Raw genomic sequence first — 24,891 nt, forward strand, 5'->3', positions numbered from 1 at the left:
CAAATTATGCTGAGCTCCATGAGAAAATACATTTTCAGCAGTGTACTTGGGCACAAAACTCAGTTTTGGTAATTGCTCTATATTCGATTTAATTTGCAACCATGCTTCATTTTCACAGATCAGGTACCATTATGGCATCAGTCTTGGTTAAACTACTGCTTCAATGCATTTCACAACTTTTCTGAAGTTCTTTCCCTTACTTGATGCTTCATCACCCAGCCTTGGTTGACTCCTGACTGTGTTAGAGATCCTGAGCCAAAACTGTCTGAAATATCCCCACATTCTATCCATATTATTACCTGTGTTTCTTCACCCTTTAAATAATGCCCATTTTACAAGATCATATTGAAAAACATGCTTGGCATAGGGACGTGTGCAGCTTAATACTGCCTATTAAAGATCCTGCTGCTATTTATTTCAAAAAAAGTATTGAAAAAAAAAATCAGTTTGAAGTGTTATGGCTTTTTATTCAAAGGCATAACATCAAAAATGGGTGCCCAAAATACACCCACAACTAAATAATTATTCATAAGTTTGTAGCTATAAAGCACTTTTGCATTTCAAAATGTGCCACAGCAAGAATAAAAAGAATGACAAGGCCATATGGAAAAGTTATTAGCCTTACATACTCCATGGTTTTGCATCAGAATGCTTCACTTGTCACATTGAAACATAATACAGTACTCTGGTAAAACCCCATGCAATTTCTGAGGTTCTGAGGATTTCAGGCTTTTTTTTTACTATACTGTGATCTGAGGAAAATCAGAGCAAATGCTGTAATCTCTTACACCGAACCACCAAATATCTACAGCTGTATCACCATAGCAATTGATATTGTATGGTACTTCAATACAATAAACAGGCAATTAGCCAGCCTGAAACAACATTCAGTTTCTCCCAGAATATGATGTCACTATCATACCCATATGCATGCTTGTCTTCAAAAAGCATAAACATCCATGCATGGTGTTTGTTTTCCCAACTATCAAAATAAATACAATAAAATAACCACATAATCTGAAGGATTTTTTCATCTACAAACCAGCATCAATTTATTTATGTCTCTGTTTAAAAACAGCCATTATCAGGTTTAGGGCCTCATTTACGAAAGGGCAGTAAACATTATAGTGCACCATAATTACAATTAGTGTGAACATTTACTTTACTATTTACTATTGTAATTGTATTAATTATTGTGTGAAATAGTGGGCATATTATGGCCCACACTGATTTTATTATTTAAACCTATTTTTCTGGGCTGAAATCTATCTGGCATCATACTTGCATTAAATTTTCATATAGAGCAGTAAAAATAACAGGTTATAGTAGGCGTGAATAAACGTGAATTAATGTTATAATTTCTTAGATTTATTTTTTAGTTAATTACATTGGTACAAATAATAGAGTGGTTAAATAAAACACTGGAACAAACAAGGCATTATAATTTAAAACAGCCTCCTCCACTAGAATTTCTAACTCCTCTGTGTGCAGTTTTAGTTTGCGTTGCCTCTGCCTGTCCTCTGTGGAGGGCTGTATCAGTTAATCGCTCATTTTCGGTCAATGTAAGCCAACTCCACCTTTCACAATAAGCCACTGACCAAAAGATGCACCTGGACTGCTGGGGCTTATTATATCACGGTGGTCACGTGTAGTCTCGGACATTATCTTGCACATTAAACTATCGCTCACAATACATGTAGCTATGGTATGTAAGTTAGCCAGATAGTGTGCATGTAAATTAATGTGTTCTCTGTTAGTAAATGGGACAGTAAATCTTGATTTATGGTGCATGTTAGGCTCACTACTTGATGTGCACGTTACAGCTACATTTAGTGCCCTTTTGTAAATGAGGCCCTTAGTTCTAAGTTACAGTACCTGCTGTTTGTCAGTACAGCCTATTTTTGAGTTTAATTTAAACCACCACAGGCTGCATTTACAATTCTAACTTGAGGTACAATGTGACACAAAACAACAAAAACAACACACACTATAAATCAGTATTGTTGGATAGCATCCAAAGGTCTTTTCGCGTTTATACCCATACTTAGAACAACCATGAGCTCCTTGTCGGAATAGGTATGATGGTATTTTATCTCCAGCTACGAGATTCTTTCTTTGTCAGGGTTATTAGTACATATATTTAAGAAGAGTCAGGAAAGCACAGCTCCGTATCTTAAACACACGCACCGCAATTTAAATTTAAATTCCAAAAACGGTCAAAAGGACTGCTTTGGTCGTTATAGTGTTAACATACGGCATTTTTGACAGGACCTGTTTTTCATACAATATTTCAAGTGTCAGGCCTGACACAAGCTTCCTCTCGTTTTCTTGTAAAGTCATGAGTTGACCTCCTTAGATATCTCACATGAATATACTGATAACACAAAATACCATATTGTTCTGGTTCTACCTACATTATTAAATGAAATAATCAGAAATTGTATTATTTAGCAAAAATATTGTGTACCTAGTTTTCTCAGATGCATCTACTGGTGTTTTTGCTGGAATAATAATTTAGTGAATATGGAGAATTCCCCAGGAGGCTAACATCTTGGGATTTGCTTCTGACATGTCTCTTGATAACACTGTAGACGACACAGTGGGATATTGAAGTGTAACATGAAATAACATTTAGCACCCATGCTGTTTTGGAAGACTTTCTTGTTCCCTCAATTACTCACTAATCCACAAAACTGCAGCTGGGCCTGAATTCTTAAAATAAAAAGTGAAGATAAACTCTCCCCTTATAGAAAACTCTGCTCTTTTTAATGAGTGTTTTTAACCTGGTCTTCCCTTTGTCTTCTTAAACATTAAACATATGTGTATTTGTTCTGAAAACGTGTTTTTAATTCAATATAGTACACAGTAAAGTAAGGGACTTTTTTTAGAGTAGTAACATATTGAAACTTCACAATAAATTTGACATTTTTGTTACTTGCATTTATAAGCCTACATTATATAAAACACTTTGAGGAACTGGTTGTGTTGGGAAGTTTGTGACTCCACATAACAGACACAACTTACACAGGTCTATCAATCACAATTTCAATCACAATTTCAATCACAATTTCAATCACAATTTCAATCACAATTTCTTCAATCACAATTTCTTTCCCGCCAACCTGCGTAACATTTGTTTGTTTGTTTGTTTTATTTTTTTATTTTTTTTATTTAGTGTGTCCAATTATAATTTTGTTCCTCCGATTTTCTCCTAATTCGGAATGCCCAATCGCTTTTATCCTCACAGCAGCAATTCCACACATGGCTCAGGAGACTCGAAGATTCAGTGAGCAGGGTTTGCTGTAGAGCGATGATGAGAAACAGTTCTTGACGGTTTTACCTCCTAACCCACGGGAGCGCCTGAGCCAATGCAACGCTCCCTTCGGAGTCCCCAGTGAAGACTGGCTGACTTCGCACAGCTAGGATGCTAACCCGAGCTCTCAATTACTTAACTGGTCTAATTATTATTATTCATTTCTTAGCAGACACCCTTATCCAGGGCGACTTACAATTGTTACAAGATATCACATTATACATTATTTCACATTATACAGTTAGCACATTATTTTTACATACAATTGCCCATTTATGTTTCATAGGTAGTGTACCTTATATTAAGTGAATTATCAAAATCATCAACTGTAAAAGACTTTGAAAAATATTAAATATGTCTAACTGAACAAATAATTAGATCAATTATGTTAATTGAGAGCTTAAGTTGGAATGCAAACCAGAAAGCCCTGCGGCCCTCGAGGACTGGAGTGTAACACCCCTGTTCCATACCTATATTTGAAAAATACATTTGACATGTACTGTATATATCTATGACACACAATTCTGCAAAGAAAATATCTGCTTTTTGTCAATCTCAGCTCTTTGAAACAGTTATAAATACAACACACATTAAAATGTGACAGAAGGCTTCTCCACCATATGTTTTCAATGGAACAGGCACTTAATCACTTGTGTAGCGAATAAAATACTCAGAAGGCATCTGGATTGGCATCAGATTGATATCTGTATTTTATGATTTTAAAATAAATATCATGCCTTTACTTTTACAAGTTAAAAGATGATCAAACCATAAAATGAGTGTTACTCTACAGATCAGTTTATATACAAATGGTTTGTATGCATGGTGGAGAATCTATAGTTAGAAGAAGACTTGAGGCTATATTTGTGTAAGAACCCAATAAAAGGGCAAAATCAGATTACATACGTGGCACATGTATAACATGCCATTATCAAATGTTTTGTTACTCTTTAATAACCCCTTTCCCTTACTGACATAACGTCACATTTGTAACCACTCTACAGCTCCAACAACTCTGCAAATCAGCCCAAAGTTAATGACCGGCCTGCTCCATGCTGTTCTGCAGCTGTGAACAGGTATCGTCCAAGGAACCCCTTTCTATTAGTCTCAAGTTAAAACTTCTCTTAGGTCAGGTGTTTCCTAAATTTGCGTCCATTTACTGGTAATTGATAACAATGTATATGAATTCAGTGCTGATGTTGTTGTTATAAAACACATTTTACTATTCTACAGTCTTGTCACCATTTCACTGGGGTCCGAGCTGGGCCTTATGTCAGCACTTTTAGCCCATATGAAAGAATGTTAAAAAGTTAATGTCAGGAAGGTAAAATAGAAACATAATGTTGTCCTTAATATAATTGCCTCTTTAGGTTTCCCCTTTGCATTGACAGACACAAAGAAAACATTGCTGCCCTCTGTCTCAACCAGTTGCAGCCTCCAGAGAGTTTTAATGTTCTGTGTTACGGAACTAATAGCCGTTGACTCATTTATTAGGTCTTAAGTGACCTGATTAAGAACAAATTGTTTTGTGACAAGGACATTAACCACTGCAGCTGTACAAATAAAATAATATTTCACAGTTCATACATTTTATAGACCTACTTACTACCTTCATACTTTTGTTGTCTCATTTCCAAACAATTAAATGTGAGAAATGTTTGAGCCTTTATAAAGTGCTGTAAAATATATAATGGCTTTGGTAAAGGCGTTTAAAGAGATTTTAGATTTTTTTAAATGTATTTGTATCTAACTAGTTTAAGTGTCTTCTACCATGTACAATATAAAAGAGAGAACCCAAAAAACAAGATATATAATAATTATATAAAGTAATTAACTTAAGGTTGAAGCCCTCATCACACCAGACACATGGCAAACAAATTGTGCAAATGTCCTTCGTTATTGCTACATAAAAGACACACACTTCAGTTTCTTAACTGTTCAATTACAAAGTGCGAGAGAGCGATAAAAGTAAATAAAACCAATCCATCTCCAAATTCGCTCGCTTGCGTCAGTAGCCTTGCATCCAGTGTGAGGACTTTAATCATAGCTTTTGGCTAAGATTAAAGAGATTGCTTTAGCCTGCACAACATGTTGATTGGTGCTTGAGACACTTTGCTTTCAGGACATTTCCAAGTGTTTGATATAACTTTAAACTGGCTAGTCTTTTATATAAGGTATTTTACAGATATCTTTGTTACTATGCACGTGACAGAGTAGGTTACCAAGCCTGACTGGTCATTTCTACAGACCATACTGCATGAACAAGACCTAGATCTAGCACTATAGTGAAAGAAAATGTTTCAGTTTTATCCTGTTTATATTTAAGTACCAATATATAATATGGATTTTTAAACCTTGGTTAGCCCTCCTTTAACATTATTTTTGTTCATCAGACACATCAGCCAGGCTCTTAGGCCAGCTGCATGCCCTTGAGGTATCAAGGCAGACAAGGATTTACAGTCAAAAAGCCCTGCAGTATCAGGGTGTAATGACGACAATTCAAAGGTATTTTACAAGTGTGGACAGCTTTATTAAAAGTGACTCAGCCATCTATCCTTCACCTAACTGCAAAAGGGATTTTCTTTCTATCAGTAATTCTTGCCTGCCACACCTAAATCAATGCCTGTTTTGATAGATTCATATATGCCACCTGGATGAAGAATCACCAGTAGCACGTCAGAGAGCCAAAATATCAGACTTTACATGGACTGAGCTTTTTTTGTTTTTTGTATTCTGTTCTTCTATTAATAACAATGAGTTCTGTGCTTACTACTTTTGGTCAATTCACCTAAAAATACAAGCACCAAGATACACAGACTTGTGGCTACTAATAAAACCCCCAAATTTCTAAATTAAACATTGAAAAATGAAATAAAATTAAAAAAAGGTTCTACTTGTATGTCATGTGAATTCAAACTGCACATAAAGTATGTTTAATAGAAATGTATTTATTAGGGAATTCTGAGCACTTTAACTAGAAACAGTATGGGGTATGGTAAGACAAACTTGAAGTGTTTTTTTTTTTTTTTTTTTTTTTTTTTTTAAGATACAGTAAGCCCAGTTTCCAACTATTGGCCCTTGACTCAAAGAAGATTAGTTTCTGTATGGAATGCAGTCTTTGTAGTCCGACACACAGAATGAGAAGGGGACATATATATATATATATATATATATATATATATATATATATATATATATATATATATATATATACACACTACTGTACCACAGAAGTTTAATGATTGAACTAGGAGAGCTTCATAAAAAACTGAACATGAAAAGATATGTTTTAACGTGACAAAACATTTAATCAGAACAGGGTCTGGTATTAAATTGAGTCACATAGCGCCACTGAATCATCTTTTCTCAATAAACAGTCACCAGCAAAGGTTTAATTCTACTAATGTATTTACTACCAAGCAAAATCTACATTTGCAATCCTTTGAACTGTATATAATAGAATCATTATATTTATAATAATATGAATGCTGAATATCCAAAGCTTCAATTGATGCTGTCTTTACTACATGTACAGAAACATATACAGTATTTAAGTCCCATATTTAGATTTTTGACTGACCCATATTCAGTTTTCTAAATGTTTAACCCAGGATACTTATAAAGACATTGAAGTAAATAAAATACACACATATACCTAAACCTTATTCAGTAACTGGTGTATATTCTTACATGTTGTTATAGTAATAGTAATATGCCAACAAAATAGCCCACCAATGTGTAACACTTCCTTTGTAATAAGCCTCTTCAATTAAATGAGATCTCTGTGCTTCTGTGCTTCTGTCACTCATTTGTGATCTGTGGATTTAGGTAATGCCATTCTCCTAAGTAATCTTAACCCGACTCTTCAAGTATTCTTCCCGCTAACAACAGATGTCAGCCAAGCTTATTATCTCAGTTCATGCTATTGACAGCAATTTCCCCTGGCCGTTTCTGGCCTTTTTACACATGTTTAGACAAAGCAAGTATGAACTGCCATAGGTTTTCAACAAATTCTTTGAGATAAGAGTTCTCCACGACAGAGGTTACCTTTGACCTTTTGTGACATATTAACACAGGCAATTAGCTAAAACGTAAACATTTTTCGGCATGTTACTTTCTATCATTGTACACATGACTTCTAACTCCTTGAGAATATTTTTTTTTCCTTATAATAAGGACTTGGTTTTCATTCACAAGCTGAATAAAATATAATAAATACAAATCAGGTGCAAGATAATTATAACATATGATAAGCCAATACTAGGTTTATTGTTTGATGTGTGTTATTAAATTCTATCCAACTAACATATAATCTAATAGGGTTTCAGTAACTATAAAACTAAGGTAACCATCTGTAACTATAGGTAAGTTTGTGAAAATGAAATAAAAAATACTGGTTCTTGAAAATAGGGTGCAATTGCTAATCTTTATTGTATACAGCTAATATACAGTGGGTAAGATCATCTTTTCGTTGTAAGGTAAGAAACAGTTACCAGAAAGTGAAATAGCAGTCATAATTGCTCTGCCTTCTAGTTAGGATGAATGATTAGCTTGGAGGAATGCTTTTCTGTATTGCAAACACCTGTGTGCAGTTATCTTAGCACTAAAATGTCTCTAAAAGAAAGTTTGTGAACTTTGGAGATGCTCCACACTCCCCTTTATATAATCTGTTCCAAACACAACTTTAACTGCAACACCTGGTACAGACTGTAGAGAGAGAGATATAGAAATATAGATATAAATTCAATTGGAAGTCAAAAATGAATGTTTATTATAAAACACTACTTGAAGATTCCTTATGGGTACCAGAATTAGCAGAAACTAACTGCATGAACAAATTATAACTGGAGAGGTGCCTTCCCAAATGAATGGTGGGTTACCCAGCGGTTATAGAAACATTTTCCCATGGGATCACTATTACAACAGCAATCTGATCTCCCATAATAACCAGGAAGGTGGGAGATACACTCATACAAGAGACTTATAGCAGGCTACAGATGTTTAATTTTCCACTGTATTACAGTGCCAACTGGCATATATAAACTATAAAGTCCAAAGCACACAAATATGACATTTCAATGCTTCATTTATATTAACTGTGTGTCTGGGTGTTTTATGATGCAAAATGATTCATTCATAATATTGAGTTATGCCATGCACATAAAACTACTTATGTCCCTGGGAAGTCAAGAAAGTCTTTTGTTAATGCTTTCATAAGGAAAAGGACACCATTGAAAATTATACCACTAACAAAATATCTGTAAATCCAACACTACTAGCAAACCCCACTAAACAGTGCTACCAGGACAATAATGAATCATCTTAGCTTTGGCAAGGCCTGCCAAACAACAAACAAATCGTAGAGGGTTCAAAATTCCCCTTCCTTGATTATTTCTAATAATGTATTATTAAAATAGGCTTCTCATGATCTCATCCCAGACTGGTTCCATTCCTTCAGCGTTCACACCGTCTATTTCAACTTAGAAAAAAGCCTTTTCTCTATGAAAACTAAATGGCAGAGTTCCAGTGTTGCTCTGGTTGGCATACCACAAATCCCAAGACTGTTGCTTTGCAGAAAAATGCAGGAATTAAAACAAAAAAGCACAACTTAACAATAGAAATAAACAAATAAAACTACTGTTCCCAGAATTTCAAAAATATTCCTAGGAATGCTGGGGGAAAGGAGTAATGAAATATTATAAGGGCGCTTTCTCATGAACATGATAAATAAAAAAAAAAGAATACATTCTTAATATGTACATATAAAGGAAAATTAAGATGTATTATTCATCTTACAATGAAAGCACATTAAAACCACTGTATTGAAACAGAGTCTAGTTCCTTCAACATCAGAAAGTGTAATTACTCAGTTAAAAAAAATAAATAAATAAAGACTGATTTTTTTATCAGCATCAACATCAAGCATGGTCTATTGATCCGCAAAAAATTAATTTGACTTAACTTTTGAGTCAGCAGCAGCAGAAATAAATCTTACCTCCTAATATTTCATTGTCACTCTCTACAGAGGCAGTATCTTCCCTTGATTTCTGTGTATCTGAAGTCACCTCTTCACTGGTTTCTTTTGAGACTTTAACTGAATAAATAAATAAATAAACAATATTAATATTATTAGAAATGTATAATACAGATTCAATATAGTACATATACAGTGGCAACAATGTGCTCTTTTAAGTTACTGAAGTAACCTGTAAGTTTTGCAGGTACTATAGGATTACAATTCCTACATCGATTACAATTCCTACAAAAATTTAAACTGTTCTTACAGTTAAAGACAAGTAAACATACCATTATCACCAAAGATTTTATCACGTTTTAAAACTTCTATTGGATGTTAGGAATTCAGTTGACCATGTTTCACAAACACGGTGAACTGAATACTAAACAAATAGACAAATTCCTGTAGAGCCTCATTTTGTGTTAATCAAGAAGACCACACACACACAGCTTTTGTGCATTTCAAATTACTTTCTAAGACGAACAATGTGTTGTTATTGTTAGTTCCTAAACAAATTAAATGTTACTTTCAGGCTTGCAAAGGGTCTTTGTTCATAATAGCGAGAAAAAAAACTCAGCCATCAGTCATTTATGGCTTTCCCCATTAGTTGTATGACTTGGGGGGAATTTATACTTTTAGGCCATGTATATGGATTGTTTCTAGGGTACTTCCTTAGGGCTGAGGTTCATGCATGACCAGCTTCTGCCCACCTTTAACATACAGTAGTAAACAGCTGCAAACAATCATTTATTTCATTAAAATTGTATAGGAAAAAATAATTCCATGTACATGAACATATTTTTGCAGAGCAGCTGTATTAGCATGGCCTCTGAGTTTAAAGTAGACAATGTTGGGAAACTAGGGAAGTGAATCCAGGACACCTGAAAAATAGCCTTACTTTCCACTGGAAAATGTTTTGACATTTTTACTGTTCACGGTTTTTAAAAAATATTTCAAATCCCTCTCCAATAAACTAAATATACTTACTTGTGAATTTCCCTTGAGCAGGTTCACTTTCTTGGTTTCGGCTTATTGCAATAACATTTACTGAGTATTCCAGGTCTGGAATGAGACCCTGAATAATTGCAGTGTTATCGCCTTTTTGGAGGCGTAATTCCTGTGTTTTTCCACCTGTAAGTAAAGGAAAAGACAAAACTTAACAAAGAATCCTGGATTTTTAGCTTTTATGGTGGATCTAAATGATTTTTAACCCCCTGTGACAGAAATATAATGAGTTCTGGTTGTAAATCTCCCTCCCGACCTGTGAGGGCGCTAAGTAGCGAAAGGGAAAGGCTTTGGACGGGCTGGCCTGACAGTTCATTTCCTGGGTCGGGAAGTCGGTCAGCCTGGAAGAAGGCGAGACTCCGTTGCAGGAACGTATTGACCCTGAAGGTAAACGAGGTAGCAGCTGCAGGCAATAGAGTCAGCTGCAATCGTTTACCAAGGGGTCATGCATGATAGCATAAAGGGACCGGAGAATCGAAATCTTATTCAAAATAGACCCGGAAGGACCCGTGCACTGTGTATTAAGAGTATCGTGAGTGTTTGTTTTGTTTGTCTTGTCTATAATTGATACTTGTGTGTTTATAGACGGCTAACACATTCCGGCGCTGTCGCTAAGAGCCAGCACTGAACCCGGAACAGCACTGCACTATTTGTCACTCTTTAAACTGTATCACGGACCACGAGCACTACAGCACGCACCCGTGGTTGTATATTGTGGGAGAGATACTGTGTTTATTGTTTAGGGCTGCAAACCCTGTTACTGTTCTCCGTGTTCTACACATCGTTGTGTATAACCAGAGTTTATTATTTGGTCACCAGACCTGGATTATAACAAAAATAAAATAACTATTTTCCATACCAGATTACAAATCTCTGTCTGTTTATTCCTGCACTGCATCACCTCTGCACCTGTTCATAATCAGCAACCACTTTGCCACACCCCCACATATAATGGCAAACAATTTTCAAAGCCCTACAAGTTAAAAAGACAAGTTACACAAATATGCACTAGCGTATGGTACTGTACGATAAATGCAGAGTTGGACTATAGCACAGTGGCATACACAGACTGATGGCTACTGTTTTACTCACGTTCATATTTTTGGCATACTAAAATAACCTGCAGGATCAAGTTGCATACATAATGTTGAATACTTATGTCTATGGACTATATATGAACATTTCTGCATTGAGACTGGTGTACTTAAAACATATTTCACAAGGCAGGAGCCAGGTCTGTGTAAAGGGACTACTAGAATAAAGTGTTTGTGACTTAGTAACAGAATAGGGGTTTCCCCTTGACTACTCGGAGAACCGCCCTGCTGAGGTGAGGCTGAACTGATCGACCTCCAAGGCCGGGAAGCGAGGAACTTCCCCTAAGGTGAAACTAATGAAGGATAGAGGGCAAACTAAGGTCTCCTTGGCTTACTGAGAAGTCTAATTGAGAGAGGTCAGATTCGGCTGACACTCCAAGGCCGCACGAAGAGCCTCACGACCTATGCAGGGAGAAAAAAAGGAATGGAAAAGAGAATATAGAAATAAACACATAAAAAGGCCAGGGATCTCCCCCCCCCCCAGCTGTAACAGCCACCTTTGATAAGTTGAGTCAATGACTAGCTTGAAGCTGGGAGCAAGCTTTGCTCGCCGAAGGGGGAGACAGGTTTGAATAGATTTAAGCAGGACAATGGAAAATGAAATGTAGTTAGAAAAGTTTCGGCCAGGGGTCCCCTCTGACCAGCGGGAATCTTCCTCTTGGACGGTGAGACGACGACGCCTCTAAGGTTGGGAAGTGAGCTTCACTTGCCCCCAGAGGGGACCATTGCAGAGGTGATGCAGCAAAGTGGAGGAGGAAGGGAGGATGGAGGAAACTGAAAAGAAAGACAAGAATTAGGGAGCTGGCTAAAGTTTAAACAGGGTGACTGACAGGTATTTTAGCAGGATGACACAAGGGAGGAGCCCCAGCTCCAGCCCCCAAAATACACCAAGGTTTTGATGGTCCTTTGCTTCGTCTACATCTGTATTGCAAACATAGGATTCCCAGGGATGATTGTTATTGCTTGAAAAGTGCTAGTAATAATGCTAAATATATTCATTACACAGAATATTAGGTGTATTTTTTTGTAATTAGAAGGAGTTTTTCAATATTATAATGGCAAAATATCGTATTACAAATATCATAAATGAATCCCGCTTTTATCTCCGTTAAAGGAGAGGTGTTTATTTCCAGATGAGCTTGGACTGTACAGGATTATAATCAATTTCAGGCTAATCCTAGTAATTAAGCAAATATAACTGCCTAGAATGGCAGAAGTGTAATGTTCATCAGGAACAACGATACACTTCATCCTCCAAAAGTTACTGGAAAGCACAATGGCAACTGAGAAAAACCAAATAAGAGCCAACTGTCTGAAAAAAGATTGGTAATAAAATCTGTTCGGGTGGTTGTGCTTCTGGCTACCTCTAATGACAATAGGACATAATCCTTTCCATGTGTGGCTCATCATGGGCACAATTTAACTTTCAGAAAGCCAGATCCAGTCTCTTTACTTAAGGGCACAGAAAGGGTTAAAGGAATAAAGAATGTGAACGTGTCAAAAGTAAAACTTAGCATATAGATCCTGACTCATGGGGTTGAACAGCAGAAACATCAGAAGGAAAAAACAATACTGTGAAGGTACAGTACTGTACAAGCAACGGCATGAACCAAGATTCTTCAAGTGTTTAAGCCCTGACCACAAGGCTAGATTATCTATGGCATTAAAGCTTTTTGGGGGGTTGTGTCTTGAGGTTAGCCTTGTCTAAACAATTTAGCCCAAACAAACCAGACAGATTAGGCTTAAATCATGTGAAGGATTTTTTTTCTCAAAAACCAGGTGAGAAAAATGTGAAGCCAACTGTATTTACTAATTATAAAGGCCTAAATTCTAGAACCATATAGGTCCATTGAAATGGGGGACAAATTACACCTTTCCATTGGTGTAACCCTTAAAGAACAACAGCTATATTTTTACAGAAGTTGAAACAGAATAGATCTAATTCCTGATCTTGATGAGGTCTGTTTCATATAATATTTTCTATTGACTTTTCTGTTTCTTGTTTTCTTTTCTGGTTTTCATGTTATACACATGAAAAACATGCCTGATTAAAAAAACAAGACATGGTGGTGTTTTATTACTGCTTTAAAACAAAACACAATGAGAAAGCAATTTCCTTACTATTCTTGGGTGAAAATCTATTATTATTTTCTATTCTTGGGTGAAAATGTATTATTCTTTTCTCCTGCATAGTCATCCCTTTACTAATACACACAGTAGTCAAACCACTGGATACAGTTTCCAAATTAAAAACATATGGGTATGTACAGCCTGTAATCCAATAAAGAGATATAGTCAGGAACTTTAAATGTGGATTTTCACCAAGTGTAGTGTGCCATTATTATTGTGGGTTAACTGACACTTACAATGTAAACATTCCTGTGTCTACTATAGTTACAGCCTCCTTTTCTGTTCCCCTCTTATCAGCCATTATTTTGCTGGCAGCCAGTAAAGCAGGTTGAAATTAGACATCTTGTCATGACACACATTGCTAAATGGTTTAGTTGTGGTTTTTGAAACAGAGATAGCACTACTGACGGCCCTTTAAATCTGATGAATGCACGCCTAGACCCTTTGAATAAGCAACTGAAAAGACGAGTATTATGTTCAAATGAAATAAATACAAAACCAGTACTTGGCTGTAACAAAAGGAGCATCATATATAGTGTAAGGGTAGCAAGATGTATCTACGAGTATCACACTGACATAATACTGAACTAAAGTAATACAGCTATAAAGACATTATGCAATATTAAATAATACACTGCCCATGAGATAAACAGCAACATGTTAATAAAGTACATACGGGCATGACCTGATACATTATTCCATTAAGGTTAATGTCGTTTTATTATAATGTGCACTGTGACTTGTGCATAGGGATGTGGGGCTTAATGTGGCAATGATAACTGTTTCATGAAGCCTTGATGAAGACTTCATTTTGAATGCATATTAGTGCAGAACATTGTCTTTTAAGTACAAACTGTGTACAGCTGTATTTAGTAACTGTTGAGGTTTCTAACAAAGGAATGTAGGTCTATTTTCAAAGAAAGAGCTTTTTCAGAGGGCAATTACTGAAAACAAACAACACACACTGCTGCAAGAAATGTTATTGAGTGTCAGCCAAGTTAAAGCAATTCTAAATCACTCTGACAATAAGACAGGGGGACAAAAATACTTGAATAGAAAACATTTGTGTACATGGTTAAAGCAACTGAGGCAAGAGAGAGAGACAAACTATCTAGGTTTAACCAGATTTTTGTAATTAGTAGGGCATAGTGCCTCAATGGAGATATCATAACTTGCCACTGTGTCTTGGGTTCAGTGCAATAAAATAATAGCTATTTAAGTAAACATGCTTGTGGTATAACTAGTACCATGATGGACAGCAAGGACTGGGTGAGCACTTAGATGAAGTTATCCCACACCCTGACCCTTGACCCACCAGGCAAATGTGGGAAAATCATGTCTGTGCAGCATTTTGGGGTTTTAGTGCTGCCAATACAACATCCATAAAAAACTTTGGAATAATTGTAATATACTTTAGAAATTAAAGAACTTTCATCCATCAATCAGAAAGCTTCACTTGCAGGCACCACCGCACAGCATTCTAGAATGTCTAGCAATAAAAAATAAAATAAAAATGGATCTAAGTTGTAGTGCTCCAATATTGAGATTGTATAGAATGGTGTAGCAGGTGGGATTCATGCCTACAAATGCAAAAAAGCCTGTTGATAAATGATTGCCAAAGAAAGATCACTGTGAATGTATTGAAAATACCCTTACCTTTAACTGGGGTTACACTTAATTTATATCCTTGGACTTTCCCTCTTGGGGCTTTCCATCTAATCTGAACACTGTCTTCAGACAGCACATTAAATTGTAGTCTTGTTGGAGAAGCAACTGTGAAAAAAAGAGGTGAGGCATTAATAAGTTAATCAGTCACATACAAAAGGGTAATAAACTGAAAGAATTATAAAAAAATATAATATGTTAGACAAACCATCAGACACCACTGGAATTAATAGATTATTAATTCTTTTTTTTCAAGAAAAGATACCAACTAAACTATATAGGATAAAGACAAAGTCAAGAATGTTACATGATAGGCAAAGGCATGTTCTCTTTCTTTGGTGATTATTAGTTGTTAATTTAGTTGTTTCAACATTTGTATTAAGGATTAAAGATTTAATGTAATCTCTTTATAGTGCACTTGGCAGCACTCAAATCTTCTGTTAAATTATTAGAAGAATAATTAAAAACATCTTCAGTCATTTACTGAAACTGAAACCCAGATATATATGTTTCGGACAGTAGCACAACCATATTTATTACATTTCATCACTTTAAACTTAAAACATATATACATCTACTCTGGGTACTAAAAAAGCATTTATTGTGAATAAGGATTATGAGAAAAAGAGAATATGACTTTTATGGAAGACTACAAGAATCTATTCCAATGAAAACTCTACAACTTGCATTCCACTTTCACCATTCCTCTCCTTCTCAACCGTCACCTGTGTTCCCATGTAACATCGAGCAAACCCCTTGCCTATCACAAACATATCAACAATCCCACAAACGAAACCTGTTTGTGTCTTGTGCTGTTGTAATATGGCAGACAGGAAAATGTGTGCCAAAGTAGTCTTTACATAACTAGTCATGTTTTTCTACTATATATATATATATATATATATATATATATATATATATATAAAGGTGTATAAAAAGGAAACAATGCATCCTACAACTACAGGGTAATTAGAAAGTAAGTTTACCACATCAATGCTATGGTGCGTTGATGTGGTAAACTTACTTTCTAATCACCCTGTATATAGACACAAATTACAGTCTAGTAATGTAAATATCTACAGTGTGGCACACATATACAAGTTGACAGTGGGACACATACAAGAGTATATTGTAATAACACGTGTATGATTCTAAGCTCACCAACCTGAGATAGGGGATCTTTATTCTGCAGCATGTTATTCTCTGTGGAGTAAAAAATCTCACTTCTTGCATAAAATATGAGTCCGAATTCAGCCAGGTAATCCAAAAATTTGCATTGTGCAATCTGCTGATCAGCTGCACAGTTTTACATACTAGTACAGCTGAATGGCCTGCAGCAGCAGCAGTAGCAGCTAAAGGAGTGCTGAAACAGCCACTCAATATAACATCCCAGGGGGAAAAAAGTGATGGCTTGGCGGACATATTAGTTTGACTTTACTGAGCTATGCAGCCCTGAGGCAAGGTAATGAGCATTCATAACCCTTTTAACTACCGTATTTTAATACCTGAGTCTTTTCATTTTATGAATACCTAAAAGCGTGTAATGCCCATTTGCAAAGTATACTATGTTATATTATGTTGAATATATTAAAGGTAACAGTAACGATATAACAGCTCCAGTAAAACTTGGTTCTCTAGGAAGGGATGAGTCTTGGTAGTCCTTCTTCTCATTGCCAGAGTTTTGTAAAGTGACATTTTCCTGCAGGTGTTATGAATACTATATTGTATTAATCTTTTTTTTAATGATACAAACATGTAATACAAATGTTTATTATGAAAACACATAGTCATATCTTAATAAATCAATCAGCCTGTCATGTGGTTATCTTTGATCATTTCAAGGCACCTTCCATATTAGGTCTCTATATATTTACTCCCGTTTGTGAAAGTCCTTTTTTCATCATTACTTGTTTGATTCTTTGTCAACGGTTTGAGTTGAGATCTTTTAACCACTTTACTCTAAGTATGCTAGACCTTTTTAAACTATGTGTTCATCCAAACAGCTTAAAAAACATGTGCAAAATACAATGTATAGTCCTGCACCATAGATTTTAAAAAACATATTTCATAGAGCATTGTAGAAAAGGCATTCATACAGTAAATATGTAAATACTTTTTAATGCATGTGTGTTTAAATAATAATAATAATAATAATAATAATAATAATAATAATAATAATAATAATAATAATAATAATAATAATAAGACAATTCCAATGTATCCCTCTTCCTCATTTTATCAGTGAATTAAAAAAAATGGAAAAGTTTGGATGTTCAGTTGACTGCAGAGCCATGGTAAAAGGGTGTGGTCATATCTACACATCAGAGGGATTTCTAACCATTAACTTGTCATTTGTATTCCTATTAATTACCTTGACCCTGAGCCTGGCTGGCAAAGTGGGCAGTCACTGCTAAGAAGGCCAAAGGAAACCAGGTCCTAATCCTGAGCCCAAAGACCTGCATTCTTATCACTGTGTGTGGGTGGGGTGCTCAGCAGACCTGAAAAGATACAACATGTACGGTTTAAACCAGATTAGCACCCATATCTACCTCCTATTAATACAATAGGGTCATTGAGAAAGACAACTGAACAGCTATTTAAATCTATTTTGCAAGGTGGCTGGCATTCTGTAAAGTGTCTAGATAGAGTTAGTGGTGATTAGATAGTGAAATGTTCAAATACTGGGCTATCTTCACATGGTATCCAAATGGAAAGGGGCAAACAAAAAGATAGATGTCTTAATGGTTAGCTGGTCTTGATACCGAGCTGGGCGGTCATTGATTGAAGACCCAGTTTTGGGACACTTTGGCCCAGATGCATCTAGTAACCGAGAGATTGTTTAAAAGGTTCAATGATGTGCCATAATTTGTAATATTAGGGGTTTTTTTTCTCTCACAAAAAAAATGTTGCAACTTGCACTGTGATAAACCTGGCTATAACTGGGGTGACATTTTAAACAGTTTTAATCAATATCAACCTGCTTCTGTCCTTTTAAAATGAAAGTATCAGTACATCTATTTTCTTTCTAAATAGACTACCCCAATATACAGTATGTATGGAATAAAGCATACAGATGCTGTTTATCCCCAAAATATATTTCAATGCCTTGTTTTTCATCAGGTTCATCTTTATAATAATAATAATAATAATAACAATAATAATAATAATAATAATAATAATAATAATAATAATAATAATAATAATAATAATAATAAGGGTTGTTGTATCCAAGTTACAGAACATAAATTAACTTTTATAATTTTGTTATTTCTGTTTTCTAAACATTTGGTTTCTTTGCACTTGAACAAAATCATATAAACTGTAGCATATGAACCATGATTTTGTTGTTTATTCGATACCTTGTACACATTTTCTTCAACATATATATCAAATTGCTAATGCTTAATTTTAAGAAAAATAAATGGTGCAATCTCTGAGCTCGGTACTTTTATTATGAGTTACAATGAACGCATTAACACGTTTAACTTCAAAGGCAAAATAATACTTTTAATTTATTTGAATGTAAATTATTATTTATTTCTTAGCAGACGCCCTTATCCAGGACGACTTACAATTGTTACAAGATATCACATTATACATTATTTCACATTATACAGATATCACATTATTTTTACATACAATTACCCATTTATACAGTTGGGTTTTTACTGGAGCAATCTAGGTAAAGTACCTTGCTCAAGGGTACAACAGCAGTGTCCCCCACTGGGGACTGAACCCATGACCCTCCGGTCAAGAGTCCAGAGCCCTAACCACTACTCCACACTGCTGTAAATTTTGATGATGGTTAAGAAAGTTAATTTCTTACAATAAAACTCATTGGCGGGCTTTAATTTGACGATTTTTTTAAAAAAAAGGTTTACTTATTACAGAGCATTTTCATTTGCAGACTAAACAAATATATCCCCACCTGTTTGTCGCATCGTGTTTCCTTTTTAAATATGTCTGCAGGACAATCCAGGGAGATATACTTAGAATATATTATTGCAAAATGTCTTCTTGAAAGAACAGCTTCGCGTGTAAAAACCTGAAACATCTAGCTGCATATCCACATTTGGATATAGGTAGTCATAACAGTAGACTATGGTACATGTAAAACATAGGAACGAGTCTTTTAAGACGGTGATTTGAATCCCTAAAAAGGAACAATAAGGATCAACAGATCAAATAAAGCATTAATGTGTATCCTTACATCAATAGAAACTGTTCACAGCACAAGTCCAGGTAAAACAATAATTTGACGCAAGCTATCTGCCTTTATAGTAATAAATGTATGTATTTCCAGTTGTTAATTAAACTGCGCACGGACGGTAATTAACATATTGAATCATTTTTATAATTTCGATACTTTTTTTAAAGTGTTCTATAAACATTTTATACACATATTGTTCTACATTCTTGTTATTGCGGCTTGACTTTGACTAAGAAACAATGCTTGTAATTTAAAGGTAAATCTCCGAAATTACTAGCCTGAAACTTAAAGAGTTTTAAAAGATTTCATTGAGCTACTGCCACAAATGGGGGTGTATTACTCAACCAACACGATTATTCTGCACTTAACAAAGTTTAAAAGTTATTGAAACAATTGTTCTTTTTATTTATCTATTTATTTATTTATGAGAGGGAATATATATATATATATATATATATATATATATATATATATATATATATATATATATATATATATATATATATATATATAGAATGTCCCACAGTCTTACTCTGTGAAGTTGCACACTTCAGCCAAATGTAAGAAAACTTATCCAAGTATTGTTAGCTGCAACTCATCAATTGTTTTTCTTTTTCCTAATAACCACAAATAACATAAAGAATCATACCTTTCTCCAGAGAATCCCGAGAGCGACTGCCAGTGCCTTTGTGATCTTTCTCAGACTCTCCCTTGTCTCCCTCTCGCTCGATCCAGACTTCAGATGAATGCTGAATGTGGGTGTTTCTCTACCCTTCCCTCAAGCTACTTATTCCCTTACCTCGTTTAATTTGATGAGCAAAGAGAGAAAGAAAAACAAAGAAACCAGGCAGCCAATAACAGATCAAGATTTTAATACAGAATACCCTTGGAGACATCCACCCAAAGGTTGCACTTTCCACAACTATTGTACACAGTTCTTTATGGACACCCTGAGCAGGGGGTCATGAACATTTTTAGCATTTTTTCTCTTCAAGAGATAACTTGAAGTTTTCTTCATCTTATATATATATATATATATATATATATATATATATATATATATATATATATATATATATATATATATAATTATTATTATTATTATTATTATTATTTATTTATTTCTTAGCAGACGCCCTTATCCAGGGCGACTTACAATCGTAAGCAAATACATTTCAAGTGTTACAATACAAGTAATACAATAAGAGCAAGAAATACAATAACTTTTGTTCAAGCAAAGTACAAGTGTGACAAACCACAATTCAATAATACAGCAGATAGATAAATGTAATGTATATATACAATTGAAACCCTAGCAGACATATATTTGTAATGGTCACAGTCTGTTATGATCATATTTTGCTGCATTGTTCCAAGATTTTTTTTTTTACAGATTTGTATAAGCAGTGTGAAATAGAGAATTATTTGAGCTTGTAGAAATTATAGGTGGGGCTCATTTGTAAATCAAGATTTCTGAAGCGACAGTACAGCTGCGCCAGCTCTAAAAGGGTCCACAAGTCAAATTTCAAATTGGTCTTATTTTGGCCGCAAAGAAAAAGTCAGAAAGCAGCTGATAGGGAAGAGCGTTATGGCAGCAGTCATAACGTATTTCTTACAATGGCGAGTGCAGGCTCCTAACCTTCCTGAACAACCCAGGAAAAGAGGGAGAGTACTGAGAAGAAGGGATAGTATTTAGGGTCTGCATTACCCTTTCTGATCTCCCTGAGGATGAAATAACAGCTAAATACCAGCTATTTCATTATGTACAATTGTTTGTATTCGTCGTATCATAAACTTGATTCTTTAAGTTATCCTTTTCATTATGTATATAATAATAATATAATATATTCTCTCCCGTTCGTCCTATACCTGCTTGTACTTACATTAAGCTGTGAACTTCAAACCTCTCTTAATATAACATGTACTGGCAACATTCTCACATGCAGGCAGTATTAATGCCTTTAGCAAATAATTTCAAATCCTGTGTTCATGAACAATTGCAAAAATATATCAAATGAGCAAACTCGGTTTTCCTGGTTCATAAAACAAGGCATTGTACTTTATGTTTAAAAGCCAGCAGAGCGTACTGATATGATCGTTAGGGTTCATTTTCATTCAACCAACTACCAGAGAGAGGTCATTACTAGTCATATTGAAACTTTTGTTTCTGTTCGCATTTTAGTTACTTATGTACAGGCATGACATTTTAAAGCCCACCAGAATACGTACCATTCTTATTGGAAGGTGTGCACGGTTCGATGGGAATATTTAAAATAGGAATGCATGTCACATTAGTGCCTATATGTAAAAAGAATGGGTTTTGCCATACAGTTGTTTTTGTTTTTACAGTTTTGTAACTAAATAACACTGATCAAAATTGACTTGTTATATGAAAAAATGTGGTTTTGGAAAACGTATTTGCTCCGAATGCCCTTAATAACCAAATAGCACGTGTCTGATCTGCTGCTATGGCAAATTGTGCTTGGCAACAATAATTTGCAACCAAGACTCAATCAAAATGTTGGTGCGTTCTTGTATCTCAAATACCTTTATCTGCATTTTACCTTTTGTAAAACTGTAATTCAAGAAGACAAATGTTTTGACTAGTGCCTTAATCAGTCATAACACTGATGGAAGGTATTACCTGGAAAGTGTGTTGGCTTGAGTTATAGTTTTACCTCAGTGTTTGAGTGTTATGGGGGGCTTTTTTTGTTACCTGTGTGCTTCTCTCCAGTCACAAGCTGTCACATCAAAATCTGAACGAAACAGAAATGTGCTTGATATTTCTTTCATTCAGCAATATTCACTCTGGTTTGCATTTGTTTACCTGTAAAACCTGGGTGGTTATTTAGAACATGCAGGGGTACGAACAGTTAACACACTTCTGGGTAAATTGGCTGCCAATTATAAGTAAAAGATGCATTGCCCAGTTTCACTCACAATGAGCGAGACAGCTAATTGTAACTTGTTTTTTGCTTTTGTATCCAAGGCTCCACAACGTACTGGTGTTTCACCTGGAACAGTCTCAAAAGTGATGACTCTGTGGACAATTCGGGAGAACAGTCTTTGCTGAAGATTTCCAACCCTAACTTCCCAGAAGGAATTAGAGGCAGTCATCATTTGAGGAATGATCACATATCCCTCCAGAACACAGTCCATCCTTTGTAGACCTGCCAGGTCAATAAGGTTCTGTCCTTGCTGCCTGTTCTGGCCATCCACCTTATTGGACAGTATTTTGTACAACTGCCTGTGTGGTTGTTATCTGTTTCGTCCAGCACAGTAGTCTAAATGGATTTTCCTCGGTTATCAAATTACACACTCTTCATAAACAAAATAAACAAAAATCACACTAAATACACCAAGCATGTAACTCATTTCAGTGTGGCGTAGTGGTTAGGACTCTGGACTCTTGACCGGAGGGTTGTGGGTTCAATCCCAGGTGGGGGACACTGTTGCTGTACCCTTGAGCAAGGTACTTTACCTAAATTGCTCTAGTAAAAACCCACCTGTATAAATAGGTAATTGTATATAAAAATAAATAATATAATTGTATGTAAAAATAATGTGATATCTTGTAACAATTGTAAGTCGCCCTGGATAAGGGTGTCTGCTAAGAAATAAATAATAATAATAATGTGCGGCCTTTTTAAAGTCAGGTATAGATAGCCCCTGCCTACATTATCTTGTGATACTGCATCCATATCTTCAAAAGTTTCTTCTAGCATTACTATAGCTTGCGATACCGCATATCTTGCTGCTGCCATTGTAAATTAATTCTGGTGCCGTAACTATTTTCTCCAATCACTCAGATTACAAAATCTTAAAATGTTGTAAAGAACAGCTAGACATTCAAATAATTGAGCTCAACAACTGGACAGGAAATGTGAAAATCTAGATGTCTTTAGTGCCAACCCCCAGGGAACCTCAACGAAGTATCAGGGTGTATACCATGTGAGAAATAATAATCTACGAAATAAATTATTTCTTTAATTATTTACGGCACGAGTTACAGTATATCTAGGAATGGCAATTGAATTGACAAATGTCCACTTGTATACGACAAAAATGAGTGAATACAATCTTGTTAAGATTTATTAAGCAATAAAACTTATTATGTACTTAACACAAATGGAAATAAGAATCACTTTCTGGCGGCATTTTTTAGAATGTGCCCATAATAGGGTTTTAAAGGTGTACTTGTCTTGGCCTGCCTCAAAGTGTCAGCCCATTCCATGAATTGTCGGCTTCCTGAACAAATAACAGAGCTTAAAGGGCTAGTCACACTACAGCATTTATTCGCGGTGTTTTTCGTTTTGAAAAATCGAACCTGTGTAATTGAATAGCCTACTGCCTGTCACATTTGAACTTGATCGCTGCGAAAAAAAAATTGAAACAGGTTTGATTTCTGGAAGAAAAACGCTGCGATTTCCACAGAGTCTACATTTGGAGGCAAAATGAATCGGGTGCAGGCTGCAGTATTGTTGTTCCAATGAAGGAGAGAAAAAAGGGGTTGAATGCGTGTTCATTATAATAAAATACCACTGACCTGCGTAAAAAATACCGGTAGGCCTATGTAAAATAATAAATAATAAAACTAAAGCAGAGCTAGCCAATTTGGTCTAATTTCATTAAACCACAATACGTCACACTGCAGTTATGTCTGAGCTGCAAAAGCGGATGGATTTACTTCAATTCAACCCATTGGTGGTAATTCTACTGATAGTCAGTAGAATTACCACCAATGGGTTGAAATGTTTTTATTGATGGTATGTCATACCTGCTATTTTTTTTTACCTCCACGCAAACCTCTTAAACACGTTTGTTTTTAATAATACAACGCATTTTCACAGGTTAAGCAATTTATTTATTTTAAAATTAAAATAGTGTCAACTGTAATTTGTAGGGCAGCAGTGTGGAGTAGTGGTTAGGGCTCTGGACTCTTGATTGGAGGGTTGTGGGTTCAATCCCCAGTGGGGGACACTGCTGTTGTACCCTTGAGCAAGGTACTTTACCTAGATTGCTCCAGTAAAAACCCAACTGTATAAATGGGTAATTGTATGTGAAATAATGTATAATGTGATATCTTGTAACAATTGTAAGTCGCCCTGGATAAGGGCGTCTGCTAAGAAATAAATAATAATAATAATAATAATTTCGATTTCCTCACATATTTCCCCTTATTTTCCGTTTGAATTGCATATCGGCATATGTATTGTGCTGCTTATAAAGAACAATGCACTGCTAGAACCAGACGTTGCATTGGACATTTGAAGAAGAGAAAAACGCAGCGAGTAAACGCTGTAGTGTGTTTAGCCCTAAATAGATGCTTCTTAATAGATGTTACAGACCATGAATGAAAAGTGATCTGTGTTTTAGTTTAGTATCTGCGATTAGTTTTCAATTATTACATGTTTTTGAGAGATAGTTTATTTAATTAATACTTTGTCCAAAATGATGT

The 24,891-nt window shown here is 35.3% G+C and overlaps 1 protein-coding gene across 3 annotated transcripts in view; it reads right to left on the minus strand.

The window, feature by feature from the left end:
• LOC117399459 (collagen alpha-1(XIV) chain-like) overlaps positions 1-20,222 on the minus strand; it is a 72,603-nt gene extending 52,381 nt beyond the window's left edge. For 2 of the 3 annotated variants that reach the window (XM_033998623.3, XM_033998624.3), the window contains exons 1-5: positions 20,083-20,222; positions 17,595-17,721; positions 15,215-15,331; positions 10,317-10,460; positions 9,309-9,407 (exon numbers count right to left, since the gene is read on the minus strand). In XM_033998623.3, coding sequence (XP_033854514.1) covers positions 9,309-9,407; positions 10,317-10,460; positions 15,215-15,331; positions 17,595-17,685 — 451 coding nt within the window. In that variant the 5' untranslated portion in view covers positions 17,686-17,721; positions 20,083-20,222. The remainder of the gene's footprint in view (positions 1-9,308; positions 9,408-10,316; positions 10,461-15,214; positions 15,332-17,594; positions 17,722-20,082) is intronic. The other variant, XM_033998625.3, reaches the window with a different exon arrangement.
• Between the last annotated feature and the right edge of the window lie 4,669 nt (positions 20,223-24,891).

The sequence above is a fragment of the Acipenser ruthenus genome, chromosome 4 (genome assembly GCF_902713425.1).
Source record: "Acipenser ruthenus chromosome 4, fAciRut3.2 maternal haplotype, whole genome shotgun sequence".
In the NCBI taxonomy this organism is placed as follows: Eukaryota; Metazoa; Chordata; class Actinopteri; order Acipenseriformes; family Acipenseridae; genus Acipenser; species Acipenser ruthenus.